This window comes from Brachypodium distachyon, chromosome 2 (assembly GCF_000005505.3).
Source record: "Brachypodium distachyon strain Bd21 chromosome 2, Brachypodium_distachyon_v3.0, whole genome shotgun sequence".
Lineage (NCBI taxonomy): Eukaryota > Viridiplantae > Streptophyta > Magnoliopsida > Poales > Poaceae > Brachypodium > Brachypodium distachyon.
This window is the reverse complement of record NC_016132.3, coordinates 8,008,396-8,021,929: the sequence shown is the minus strand read 5'-3', so window position 1 is coordinate 8,021,929 and position 13,534 is coordinate 8,008,396. Positions and strand designations below refer to the sequence as shown.

The 13,534-nt window shown below is 47.9% G+C and overlaps 2 protein-coding genes across 3 annotated transcripts; one reads left to right on the top strand and one right to left on the bottom strand.

Moving 5' to 3' along the window:
• On the top strand, window positions 1–3,601 carry LOC100834901 (phosphatidylinositol transfer protein 3). Of its 2 annotated transcripts, none has more exons than XM_003566691.4 (6): window positions 1–372; window positions 1,112–1,236; window positions 1,330–1,509; window positions 1,848–1,946; window positions 2,538–2,780; window positions 2,976–3,601. In XM_003566691.4, exons 2-6 carry the CDS (start codon window positions 1,162–1,164, stop codon window positions 3,276–3,278), a joined length of 900 nt encoding a protein of 299 aa, XP_003566739.1. In that variant the 5' UTR covers window positions 1–372; window positions 1,112–1,161; the 3' UTR covers window positions 3,279–3,601. The 2 variants fall into 2 exon arrangements, with proteins under 2 accessions (XP_003566739.1, XP_010230745.1); XM_010232443.3 differs by lacking the exon at window positions 1–372 and adding an exon at window positions 419–443.
• A 4,233-nt stretch (window positions 3,602–7,834) lies between these two features.
• Window positions 7,835–9,908, bottom strand: LOC100821486 (protein PHYTOCHROME KINASE SUBSTRATE 4). Its single transcript, XM_010232442.3, has one exon. It carries the CDS (start codon window positions 9,659–9,661, stop codon window positions 8,081–8,083), a length of 1,581 nt encoding a protein of 526 aa, XP_010230744.2. The 5' UTR covers window positions 9,662–9,908; the 3' UTR covers window positions 7,835–8,080.
• Window positions 9,909–13,534: the final 3,626 nt, after the last annotated feature.

Sequence of the window (13,534 nt, the reverse complement as noted above, 5' to 3'; positions counted from 1 at the left end):
CTGCCGACCACCCTACGCCTACGGCCGCTGTGGTGGTGACACCTGACGGCCGACGCGCCACCCTCCTGCACACGGTGCGGTGGCGAGGCGACTTCCACCTTCCTTCCCCCCCGCCCGGTCTCGCACGCCCCGCGCACGCCGTCAAGGACTCGTCTCGTCTCCTTGCCCAGTTCCCACCCGCTTTATCCCTCCTCCTCATCCCCCACTAGGCCACTACCGCTCAGCAGCTGTTCCTCACTTCCTCATCGGTTCCTTCCGACCACGCACGGAGGGCCTACGCTCGTGAGTGGTGACGGTGATCGATCTTGGCGTGTCGACTCGGCCCGTTTCGCTGGTCGGTCCTCGTCGGCGCCCCCGAGAAGCCGGATCGAGGTGCGTAATGGCTGCCGTCTTTGATTGATTCAGGCACAGCAACCGTGCCGCGTGCGCTCTTTGGGAGGCAGGTTAGATTGTAGATTCCTAGCGTGCTCCTTTGGCTGCCTGATTGGATGGGCGTTCTTCCGCGCGGGGAAATTTAGTAGATTTCGATCTGTTCCTCCCCCCGAAATTCCAGCGGGTTTTTGGCTGATTATGTTACTGGAACCGCCGGTGGTTCGTTCGCGTTGACTCGATCTCGACTTGTTTCTTCAGCCCACGTAAAGCTGACTGTAACGTTAGCAGATCCAATTCTACTTTGACGAAGGAACAACTGAAGCATGCCTTAATGCTGCTCCGTTGTGTTATCGCGTCTCGAAGGTTAGGCGCCAGTATCATCGATGCTAGAGTGGAATCTAGTGGCTTGCCCTGCTTGGTTTCTCCCATTTCGGGGGTTCCCATGATTTGTCGCTCAGTCATGGACGTAAACAATCTGTCCTGGGCTGTTAATTTTGATGTCATGGCTCCTGAGCTTTGCGTTCTCACTCTTGAGTTTCCTATGTTACACATAAACATAAAAAGAGTACCATTTCTTTCCATTTGGGAAAAAAAGCGAGTGCAATTTGTTGTAAGTTCTGTATTACGTTTTTACCTGAAGCTTTGTTAGTCTCACTCCTGTCCTTGTGCCAGTTGCTTTTTCCCACACAGAGAAGGTGGTAATTTATGTGTATTTATTCCTGTGACTGTATTTTTGCAGGTGTTTCGATTGCATATCTAATAGAGTTATCTTCCCCCGAGTTTAGTAAAATGTCCTTTCTATGGAAGTCGAGCAATGGTGGTACAACAGAGAAAACCATGACCGTGGAAGAACAGCAACAGAAAGTAAGATCATGTTCTTCAACTTTAGATCTTTGCTTGGCACTCTTGGAAGTACTTAATCTTTACTAGTAAATTGTTGTGCTGTTTACCGAGCAGATAGATGAGTTACGCAAGCAGCTTGGCGAACCCTCGTCAGTAGCAATACAGGGTTTCCTTTCAGATGCCTCGATATTGAGATTTCTTCGAGCAAGAAACTGGAATGTACAGAAAGCGAGTAAAATGCTGAAAGCAGCTGTGAAGTGGCGGGCAGCATACAAGCCAGAAATGATTTCCTGGGTATGTCCACTTTAACCAATTCGTATCTTCATGTTCAATTGAAGACGTGTGTGTTTGTTGCACAAAATAAAGAACGGTGCAAGTACGGCATTTGTGATAAGTGAGAACCACAGGTAGTATTCGAGAAGTATGTAAAGTAGGTTTAGGAAAGGAGGAATAAGACTATAAGAGTTGTCTGTTTCAGACACGCACCACTGTGATATTTAAATGCCTTTGTTATAAGCGAATTCTCGTGGAAACATTATAATGCAAAAGCTGATTGTACTCAATACTTTAGAAGGTACTTGTATTTCCAGGTTTACGAGGTAATGTAAGCTTTTCATCCTTTCAACCTTCAGGAAGACATTGCTCATGAAGCAGAGACTGGAAAGATATATAGGGCTGACTACAAGGACAAACTTGGAAGAACTGTTCTTGTGCTGAGGCCAGGCTTAGAGGTTAGCTCATTCATTGCAGAGTAAATTTCTGGAAATAATTCAATTGTTATCGTAAGGTTCTTAAGATGTATTTGGTGCTTCCATAAAGAAACATGATTATGTATGCGTATACGCATCATATAATATGCTTTGAAATCATATTGGAATTGCATGGCCATGTCAAAACTTGAAAGGGTCATAATGGCTGCAAACCGCGAATATAGAGCTATCATGCTAACCCTGCTGGCTGCTGGTACAAGTTCCAGAGTGATCTATCTACCTGTAAAAAAGAAATAAACTCAATACTCAATTGGTGTAGTAAGTAGAGACAAAAGACAACTTCACATTTTTTTTAATGAAACCACATTTTCTCTTCTTCATAATATATGAATTTTGAGAAGCACAATTCTGGTTGTTTCTTGTATCACCATTTATCTCCGAACTAGACACTTCATATGATGACACTTTACTGTATGCTTCTTTATATTTATGTTTATTTTGAACCGGAGTCCGTTCTCAGGACTAAAAAAGTCTAAAAGCGTTTACACTTCAAATGTGTAGCATCGTAGCTTCTTTCTTCCTAACTCTGTGCTTAATGTTGAAATGTAACAGAACACCACCTCAGGAAAGGAACAGATCAAATATCTTGTTTACTCTTTGGAGAAAGCGATTATGAATCTGACAGATGATCAGGAGAAGATGGTGTGGCTGACAGACTTCCAGGGCTGGACAATGGGAAGCACACCTCTGAAGGTGACCCGAGAGACTGTGAACGTCTTGCAAGACTGTTATCCTGAGAGACTGGGCCTAGCGATCCTTTACAACCCTCCTAGGTTGTTTGAGTCTTTCTGGAAGGTGAGTGATCGCATAACCTGAATATATCTTCATTACGCTGCGTGCTGATATATTTTTTTCTCTGTTTTCCATGATTGAGTACCCAAACCATTAAAGGAGATAGAATCGCAACCACAATGTTGCTTTATTTGCTATTCTTAATTGAGCTACTTTCTTGTTGTTAGATCGAACGGCCTAACATACTTTGCATGGCAGATAGTGAAGCCATTCTTGGACCATGAGACCTACAAAAAGGTGAAGTTTGTGTACTCTGACGATAAGGAGAGCCTGAAGATTATGGCCGAGGTCTTTGACGTGGATAAGCTGGATTCAGCATTCGGGGGAAGGAATCCAGCCACCTTCGAATACAACAGCTACGCGGAACAAATGAAACAGGATGACAAGAAGATGCAATCTACAGATGCGGGCTCTGACGCTTCAAGTGAGGCTTCCTTCTACAGCGGATCGGATTCCCCAAAGCACGGAAGTGCAGAGCAAGTTGCAGCGAAGAACGGCTGATTTGTTTAAATGTTAGTATTTGGTACTATATCTGAAAGGGGTAGGTAAAAAACCCACAATTATCTAACTAGACCTGTTGCGCCGGTTTACAAGCTGGTTAGGATCCTTCTGTTGATCACGTTATTGGGTTGAAGACATGGAATCTTCTCAATGCGTGGTATTGTAGAAGATTTGGAGGGGAAAGTTTGGACCAGAACTTGTGATGCATTGACATCTACCGAGCAACATATAAATGAGAACTGAAGTCCTGCCGCAGGCTTTTATACGAAATAATTTGATGCTCTGCTCATGTGTTGCATGACAGCATCAGTCACTTCAGACTATCGGTTTTATTTGAGTACTCGTATTTGAGCATTGGTCTGATTTATGTTTGTGTAGGGGTGGTGTGGGGTTCTCTGGTAAGTACGGAAATTACCTCATACCACATCACTCTTTAGGCGTTTATATGTAGGACCGGTCTATCTAGAGACTTTTAGCTTCATTCAGAGGCTAGTAACATCTTTAAGCAAAACCTAAAAACGTAAAAGTAAGGCTCTCTTTTGATGGAAGGAATTCCGTGAGGCCTGTTTGGATTACAGGAATCCCATAAAAAATCTTAGAATTTTAGGGTATGTTCATGTTTGTATTGGTGTCAAAATAGACCGTGCCAATTTTTTTATCATGAACAAAAGATTGGTCTTTGTTTGCATGATTACCGAGCCTCTTTGGATTGAATGAATTCCAGAGGATTTTTGTAGAATTTTTTAGTCCATAGAATTTTCCATAGAATTTTTCCTAGATGCTATTTTGTTCAGAGGAAATGATTCTAAAAAATTATCATGGATTTTTTTTCTTATACCTCAATCCTATACGAACTATAGTGATTCCTAAAGAGGTACTCCCTCCGTTCCTAAATACTTGTCGTGGTAAAGAAAATGGCGTACATATTTTTTATGTAAAATTTCTGTATTTTTTTTATAGCGCAGCCAATCGATTCATACTGCCGATTTCTGTGTTTTCAATTTCTGTATGCTTGTCACTGTATCACGGGTTTCCTGTTCTGTTCCCGCATTTCTGTTATTGTGTTTTAGGACTCCTGTAACTCAAAATGACCATGGAACAAGAGGAACACGAGAATACATAGGTGGCACATGACATGAGAAGGCGGTGACGGTCCGACGGAACGCGTCGTTGAACTCCTGGAACCAACCTGAAAATTTATGGCATCTATTGATTCTATTCTAGCCACGCTCCATCTTCGGTGAAAAATAATCTAGACGCTTCACAACGTGATGAATTAATCTTGAAGTTGCATGCTACTACTAAGGAAAATATAGAACACATGAATGCTAAATTTAAAACTGTTGGAGATAAGGGCCGAAAGCATGTTGTGTTTGATGTTGGCGATCTCGTTTGGTTGCACTTGCACAAAGATCGTTCTCCTGATTTGCACAAATCAAAATTGATGCCACGGGCTGCTGGTCCTTTTAAGGCGTTAGAACGAATTAATGATAATGCATATGAACTTGAGCTTCTTACAAATTTTGGTACGGTAAGTCCGACATTTAACATTGCAGATTTGAAGCCACATTTGGGAGAAGAAGATGACATTGCGTCGGGGACGATTTCATTTCAAGAAGGGGGGGATGATGAGGACATCCCACATGTTGATACACCCACAGCACCTACAGTCACATTACAAGGACCTATCACAAGAGTTTGCGCACGCCAACTTAATTATCAGGTACTTTTGTTTCTTGGAACGATTTTTCACATACATGAGAATATGATGCTGCCTAAATCAAATGTGTTTTTCACACTTAGGAATGATGGACCTAGCATGGATGAGAGGGACAAGCATTGGAGCATGATCACGCATGGAGATGAAGGCAGCAAGCGTGTGAGGACTGACGATGGCGCTGCAACGGGAGATTTCAGAACGTTGAAGCCACCATAATGAGAGATGAAGACGTGGACGAAATATAGAGCTTTTCCCTTCATATTTTCGTCCACATAATTATATGGTTCTGCGTCACCTTTTAAGTTTGGGTTAGGCCCATGTAATTTTCGTCCACATACATGGGCTGAACTTTTGGAGTCCGTATAGGTGAAGGAAACCAACCTAGAGTGGGTTTCGGCCTCCTTTCCCAAGACTGGCCACATACCCCTCTACTCCTCCATATATACCCCCGTTAGGTCTTCATTTAGACTCGAATTTTATTTAGTTTGAGACTTAACTATTCGCTACTCTTCGCCATAGGCACAAGTGTCAAATCGACCTTCTGTACTACGCGCTTGCAGAATCCCATCAATAAAGCTTCACCTTTATTCACAATATCTTGATTGCATCTATAATTCTTGCTTGTTTTTCGGTTGCATGCAGGGATTAATCCTTCGTGATCAGGTTGATCTAGCTCCGACGTGATCAATAACCTCAGAAGTTGGTGTAGCGATCGCTAAGGCGCAACGTCTCGCACGTTTGTAGCCGGTTCGTCAACGTCGACATCCACCCAAAAATCGGTAGCTACCGTCTCATCGAAAGATCGGGCACCTTTCCCTTTCATCTGCTTCACCCACATTCCCCAACTTAACGGCAGCACCAAAATACCCATTTGAAGCCTCGGAAGTCGGAAGAAGAACAATCATCCACGCGAGACGGCGCCGGCTGTTCAGTGTTCCGCCGGCCTCAACTTCAATTCCAGGTGATGGCACGAACGGCACGCAGCCTTTTACTCTTCATAACGCAATGGCGTCGCCAATGCCCATGGGGCGACCCATCCCTGTGTTGCCTTTCAAGGAACAGCAACCGGCTGGAACACAACACACACAGCCGAGAGCCGAGAGAGGATGGATCGGATCTCTGTTTGCGTCGAGGATGTTAGATTCCGGGCAGCTGCTGACCGCCGAGGCTGCGGCCCTCCGCGCGGCCACGTAGGTCGCCACTGTTTGCGTGGAGGCTGTGTATGCTCGCGTTTTTGGTGCCATCCGGCGGTGAGCAGCAAGAACAGCAACTGATTCTGAGATTTCTGATTGTTGTCGACCGCGGCCATACCTGGGACGCACGGGTCCTGCCACTTGGCCGTCACCTTATCCTGTGCTGGAAGCCTGGAATGGAACGCACATGACACTTGCCCTGTGCTGGAACTGGAAGCCTGGAATGGAACACACATGACGCATGTCCTGAGTGCTAATACTCCTTCCGTTTCATAATTCTTGTCTCAAATTTAACTAAAAATGGATGTATTATCTATTCCTAAAAAGTTTCTAGATACATGTAATATTTCGACAAGAATTATGAAACGGAAGAAGTGTAATTCAATTTTTATATTGGCCCTTGATGCGGACCCTGTGTGTGCGCGCCAAGTGTCCAATGCTCCAATCGTCAAATTTAATTCCACTAGAAGGGGTAGTTGTCAAAGTTTCACTAAATTGAAAGGAGGTGGTAGTTGTTGTGATGCAGTCTCCCTCCATTCCAAAATGTAAGGTGTATTTAGTTTTCTTTGGCAGAACGTAACAACTACTTCTTTAACACGTGGCTTATATGATAAAATCGATGTCAATTTTTTTAATACGAATACATCAATGTCAATTTTATGTCCCAGTGGGCTAATTGTTGGTCAAAGAAAACGGAATACTGCTTTATAGATTGGAACGGTTGTAGTATCACAAACTTTTGTGTGGATTGCGATCCAAAATAGAGCCTGGACGACCGACCATTTAGAGCGGCGTGGATGTCCAAATTGTGGCCTCCTACCCGCTTTGTAAGCAATTCTAAGAGTCTGCGACTCACATTCTTCTTAAATGCAGATTCTTCATCCGGCTTTGGGGCATGATATTGAATTGGCTTGCTAACCTCTGTCGCCCCCTTGCAGTGGGTTATGGAGACATCGGTAAAAAGTTGGTGGATGAAATAAGCAGGTAATCAAAATGTTTGGCTTCCTTCACAACGTTTGTGTTATGTGACTTTTGGAATGAGATGAATGCCAGCATTCTCCGCGGACACTCAACGGTGCACTCGATCATATTACTCTGCTTTCATGCACACCTAATTGTTCTCCCAAGGAAAACGCTTTCATGTACACCTAATTGTTCTCCCAAGGAAAACTTAGGTATCGTTGTCCCCATCCAGAAGTAGCTAGAGGCGCAATACAAGTATACAACCCCAAAAGGGCGCCCTCCTATCCTGTCGTTATCGTCCAGTCGCGCATCACATTGCGATTATACGAGCACATAATGCGCAGCATATACTTGGACATGGGCATGGGACATAATGTGTAGGGAAAAGTTCCAGACCCGAAAGCAGTGTCAGGCTGGTGCTACAGCAAACTCGCCTCCACGCACAACTCAACAGCCAACATGGGCGCCAGCTTGGCATCGTTCGAGTCTCTGATCATCAGAGCCCATGGAATCCTCATCTTGGTTCCGGAAGGAAAACGATCGACGACACATGGGACATGTATGCCATGCATACAAGCATGCAACAGACTTAACAAAAGATGTCTCAAGTTTGTAAAAATTTGTATGTATATAATGTGATTTATATATATGAGCATTCAAATTTAGTTAAAGCTGAGACATTTTTTGTTGGACGGAGTGAGTATCACGGAGTATATTACAGACTTGCTTGCACTTTTACAGATTTACAGAATCACGTTTATGTTACAACAAGTAGCTGACAACGTTCGCCAACGGCGACAGCTTGTACACGCACGTGAGAAAACAAGAGAATCCTTCCTCTGTTTCGTGGAAGACAAAAGACGGGGATTAAATTCTGTAATATGCATATGTACTCGAGCATAAGCGCCAACCGATGGATGGATCGATCAGGTCCGGACCGGCATGTGGACGCGGCCGTGGTGGTACCGCGCGGCGCCGCCGCTTTCGAACGCCATTGCCGTCTTGGCCTCGGGGACCGGCGGCCGTGGGCGGGCCACGCGGACCGGGGTCGGCCCCACGCTCACCGCCTTCTCGCACCGGCAGCTGTTCAAGAACCCGCCGCCGCCTTTCTTGCGGCCAGCGGCGCTGCGGGACATCGCGGCCGTGAAGCCGCCGCCGCCCGCGGCCGGCGGCTGGACGACGAAGCGGGCGAAGTCGTCGGCGCCGCACGCGGAGGCGGCGCTGGAGAAGTTGGCGACGCTGGGCGCGGCGTCGTAGGGCGCGAAGCCCTCTGCCGTGGCCACGCTCCACACCACGCTCGCCTCGCTCGGCGCGTACATGCACTCGCTCAGCGCCGGCTCCGCGGCCATGGCTGCCATGGCTTCCGCGTACGGGGGCAGGTTGTCGTCCTCCTCCCGCGAGTTGCGGCGGCTGCTTCCGCGCCCGCCGCGGCACGTGGTCGGGTACGAGGACGACGCCGCGAAGCTCTCCAGGTCGAACAGGTCCGAGCTCGCGTCGCTCATCGCGTCCTCCTCCGCCGTCGCCAACACTGGCGCGCGCAGAAAGGCGCCGGGAGCGGACAGCGAGGGCGGCCGCGGAGGAGGTTCGTCCGCGAGCAGCACCGAGTCCTCGTCGATAGGACGGAACACCTCCAGCGACTCGCGCGGCGGCTCGTCGATGACGACATTTGTCGCCGGGCCGATCACCGGGAACGTGAACCCCACGGCGCCTGAGCTGCTCACCACGACGCGGCGGCCAATGTCGGGCGCCCGGAACGCGGCGACCTTGTTGGGCCCCGGCGGAGCGAGCATGCCGCTGTTGTTGTTTGCGCGTAGCAGAAACGTGCAGCTCCCCGTTGTGCTAATAATCTTCGCCGTGCTAGGCTCTGGTTCGTGGGTTGGAGATGGAGGAGCTAGCAGCAGCCTGTTGGCCTTAAAAATCGCGCTGATCTCCTGATCCGTGGCGGCGGAGCTGGTGGCGTGCTGCGTCCTCGGGCTGGGAGGCTCGGAGGCGACGCCGACGGTGACCGCCTTCCGGCCGACGCACGGGCAGTCGACGCGGCTGAACAGCCCCCACCGCTGCCCGGCCGGCTTCTTGGCACGGTGGTACCGCTCGTCCCTGGTACCGTCCACCACGCCACCATTGCCAACACCAACACCACCATAGCCTCCCTTGCCGTCATGCTGCTGCCTGGCCGAGGCCGACTGGTTGTTGTTGTTGTTGCTGGCGAGTAGCCCAGAGCGGCTGTTCCAGCTGGCCTCAGAAGACGCGGCCGTGCGGCCGCTCTGGCTTGCGGCGGAATCCATGGCAAGGTGCGGCGCGGTCGGCGAGTCCACGGGAACGGGGGTGGCCGCGGAGGCAGCCCTGTACTTGGTGGCGTCGGCGGCGTTGAAGTAGCGCTCGGCGGTGAAGATGTCGAGCTCGGCCCCGTCGGAGCGGCGCGGCGGCGGCGGCGCCTGGACGTGGTGGTGGGTGGCGCCGGAGGAGAGGAAGACTGGCCGCGCCGGCGCCACTCTGTACCTGTCCATGTAGGGAAGATAAGACGCTTCGCTTCTCTGTATCTCTCCTCGTGTGTCGGGGTGTTGTTCTCTGGTTTTCAGAGTGCGTGTGTCAGTGAGGGGAGAGGGAGGAGGATTTGTAGGAACGGGAGAGCGGGTGGAGCCAAAGACGGGACAGGCTGTTGGAACGGGACGGCACGGGAGAGAAGAGAGGCGGATCTGTGTACGTACCGGCTACCGGGACGCTCTACCCTGCGGCGAGGTGTAAGTGTAGGGCGTGACTCGCGAGCGCGAATTGGAGTTCTCCGATCCTGTTTTAAAAATGTGTGTGGCTCGCGTTGCGCTACGACATGTGTGCGAGCCGGGAGGGCCCCAACGCCCAAGTGTGGACGCCCGGACTCTGCCAAGAGTCTTTTCGTTTTCGCGTACCGATTTACCCACGCCTCGTTCGTGATGGCCTGATTGCTTTGATCAAAAGCACATATCCGCGATTTGACCTTAAGATGGGGCGATCGGTGATACTCTCTGCTGACAACCTCCACGGATGTGATTTTTTAGAGCAGCAGTGTCAACCTCGTTACCATCCACGCCATCCGTTTTGATGCTAACAATTGTATATATAGAGCTGGCTTAAGACACGGTCCATCCAGACATGACTCCCTGCGTTTGCAGACGTACATGGCTACCCATATGCATCCAACGAAGTAACGTGCCTGAGGCCCACCTACATTGCAAGGATCAAGCATGTAGGCCGCTCATTCTCGTCAAGTGCGCTGCATGATCGAGAGAAAGATCGCGTTTTGTCTCCACATGGATGTTGAGTTCCACGCCATTTCCAAAACGAAGCGCGACGATCCAAATGCACGATAGTATGCAGTGTACTCTCCGCGCGCGGCGATCCAAAGCACGATACAAGAGATGGGTCTAGCTGCATGCAATGTACTCACCGGAACACGTCCAGGAGGCTAGGATCACACGTGGCGCGCGCCTCAACCAGTCAACCGCAGAGCGGCAGAACTCCCGCATCCGTCCCAGTGTTCTCTCTCAACTAGCAATGGCTGAACTAAGGGCATGTGTCATGGTGGATCAAGCTGCGTTCTTTTATACGTTTGAAGGCGTATTTTTCTTGTCAAAATCATTTTGATCGGGACTATTCGAACTTATCATGTTGAGAATAATTATTTATGATCAATTCGGATTAATTAATAGTTAATTATCCAGTTAGTGTTGTAACGGTTCGTGTCTCAATTTTGGGAAAATTGGGACGCGAATGCCCAAAACTTGGGACGCCAATGCATGTATTGATGTCCCTTCTTCTTTTATAAATATAATCATCAATCAATGAAACAGTACACAGATTTCATTCTAACACGTTATCAGCCACGTTAGTTTTACAATCACAGAGAAGAGAAGAACGTGAGGAACATGGCGATCTACGCTCTGCCTCTTGTTTTTTGTTGCTCTTCTTGAGTTCTTCGGCCATGGAGGATACCGTCGGGGTGCTTACCGTGGACGCCGGCGCCGCCTGACTCGTTGCCGGTGGGCTCCTCGCCGCCACTGGCCACCACGCCGCCGACCCCACGTGGGTGGCCGCCGCCCACGCCCAGGCCGTAGGGCTACTGCTGCGGCAATCGGCGACGGCCCGAGTGCGACTGCACCGTCGGCCTCCGCACCGTCAACAACCGCGCCGCCGGCCTCCCCGGAATACACTCCTTCCATGGAGTGGATGATGGCCGGACCGGCGCCGCCCATGCTCGGAGATGAGGATGACTTCGTGCTCGCACTTGCACCGCCTCCACCCCCGTTGTACTGCCCCATCCACGGATTCAGGCCGTGCCCGGCGAGGGACGGCACGGCGCCGCCACCTCCGTCGCCTACTCCGCCCGCACCGGCCGCCGAAGCCCCCGCGCCTCCGGCCGCCGACCTCGCCCCACCGGCCAACGACGACGATGACTCTGGTGAAGTGCTAGACGAGGTGCACCCGGAAGCCTGGCGCCTCCTACAGAAAAGCCCAAAGTTTTCGGCTAATTGCGATTTGGTCCGTGTATCTATTTAACAGTAGTATTTTACATACTTATAGGTCCCTGCACTTATATTTATTTAGATTCCAGTGGTTTTAGGATAGATTCCTATTAAAAGACATATTCCTATGTAAATGTCAATGTAAATATTGTCGTGTTCAATGTGTTTGTATAATATACATCCCCTATTACATGTGATATTTACACCTTGCAATTGAGATCTTTATTTCTTGCATATTTGAGAGTTTTGCTTCAACGATTAAGTCCCAAAATGGCATTCAAAAAATGCCCAAATTAGACTTGATTCAAGAAAAATCTCCATTAGTGATAAGAAAAGTTATCACCATGTGACTACCTCAATTTAATATATGTGAAACACAAGGTACTATAGACTTTCAATAACGGTAAAATGCTAAATGGCGTTGAATGTTCCGTGAGAACATACACCTTATTGAAAGCAGCGAATTATTTCACGTAGTGCTGAGAGGTCTACATTTTGTCGAATACACACAATGACTACCTTCAACGTGCTCTTCCAATATTAAATTAAAAAATAACACGGAAAATGGCGTTGAATGTTCCGTGGGAACATACACCTTATTGAAAGCAGCGAATTTTTCGCGTAGAGCTGAGAGATCTACACCAATAACCGGTGATTATCTTCAAAGTGTTATTTGAGGTCTACACTAAATGAATTTCACATTGATTAAATTACATGCATTTTATTGCAATTTAATTACAACAATGACCACAATATTTTGGCTTTACTTACTAGTAATTGACAAAATTCATGGTTTTTCAACCCCATGTAGGACAAAATGACCGGGAAAGAGTTTGAGGAACTCGCCCGCGACGGTCGAAACTATCCAACTTTGGCAATGGACGTAAAAGTGAGCCTTGCGTCACGTGGTCTTTCAGCGACCATACAACCTCCTCAAGAGGGACAACCGCCCATCGCAGATTTATACAAATATAATGCCTTATATACTATAAGGAACCACATCCATGCTGATCTCAAATTAGAGTATCTCATGGAAGAAGATCTATACACACTATGGCTTGCCCTTCAAACTAGATATGAACAGCAGAAGGCCGTGATTTTGCCTGAAGCCACACATGAATGGACTCAACTACGCCTACAAGATTTTAAATCTATTGGAGAGTTCAATCATGCCGTTCATAAAATTTGTTCAAAGTTGCAATTTTGCGAGAAGGAACCTTCTGAAGCAGAAAAGATTGAAAAGACCTTATCCACTATGCTTCCGGTCGATAGGATCCTCCAGCAACAGTATCGTGCACGCCAATTTACTAGATATTCTGATCTTATCCATGTTTTACTTTAAGACGAAAAGCATGACGAACTTCTAATGAGGAACCATCATCAGCGTCCTGTAGGCGCTGCACTTTTGCCTGAAGTACATGCTAATTTTCAGAAAAACAACAAGTTCAATGGATCTATTAATTCAAAGGCAAGAAAAAGGGCAACAAGAAAAACAAGCCACGTGTACAGGAAAAGGGGAAAGACACTTTCAAACCACAATACGACAAATCTAAAGTTTGTAAAAATTGTGGGTGCTACTAGCATATTACAAAGAAATGCCGTACCCCTCACCATTTGGTAGATCTGTACCTCCAATCCGTAGGACGCGAGCGACCTACTCATCAAGGACCAAGATTTGAATCACACTTCAATTTCCAATCCAACAATTCCAAGGAAGCTGGTTGTTCGCATGATATCAAGGAGGAACCAAGCAACAACCCGAGAATCCGGTCGTCTGAGGATCTAATGAGCACGGAGAACATGATCATTGAATTCACTTCAAATGATATGTTTGCTAAATTAGTTCACCTATCTCCGAAATAGATTTTATCTATATTTACG

Excerpts from the sequence above, each read along its gene's own strand:
- LOC100834901 (XM_003566691.4), top strand. The coding sequence starts at position 1,162 with ATGTCCTTTCTATGGAAGTCGAGCAATGGTGGTACAACAGAGAAAACC. Across the intron at positions 1,237-1,329 it reads TGGAAGAACAGCAACAGAAA|ATAGATGAGTTACGCAAGCA; the intron begins GTAAGATCATGT and ends TTTACCGAGCAG. Across the intron at positions 2,781-2,975 it reads TGTTTGAGTCTTTCTGGAAG|ATAGTGAAGCCATTCTTGGA; the intron begins GTGAGTGATCGC and ends TTTGCATGGCAG.
- LOC100821486 (XM_010232442.3), bottom strand. The coding sequence starts at position 9,661 with ATGGACAGGTACAGAGTGGCGCCGGCGCGGCCAGTCTTCCTCTCCTCC.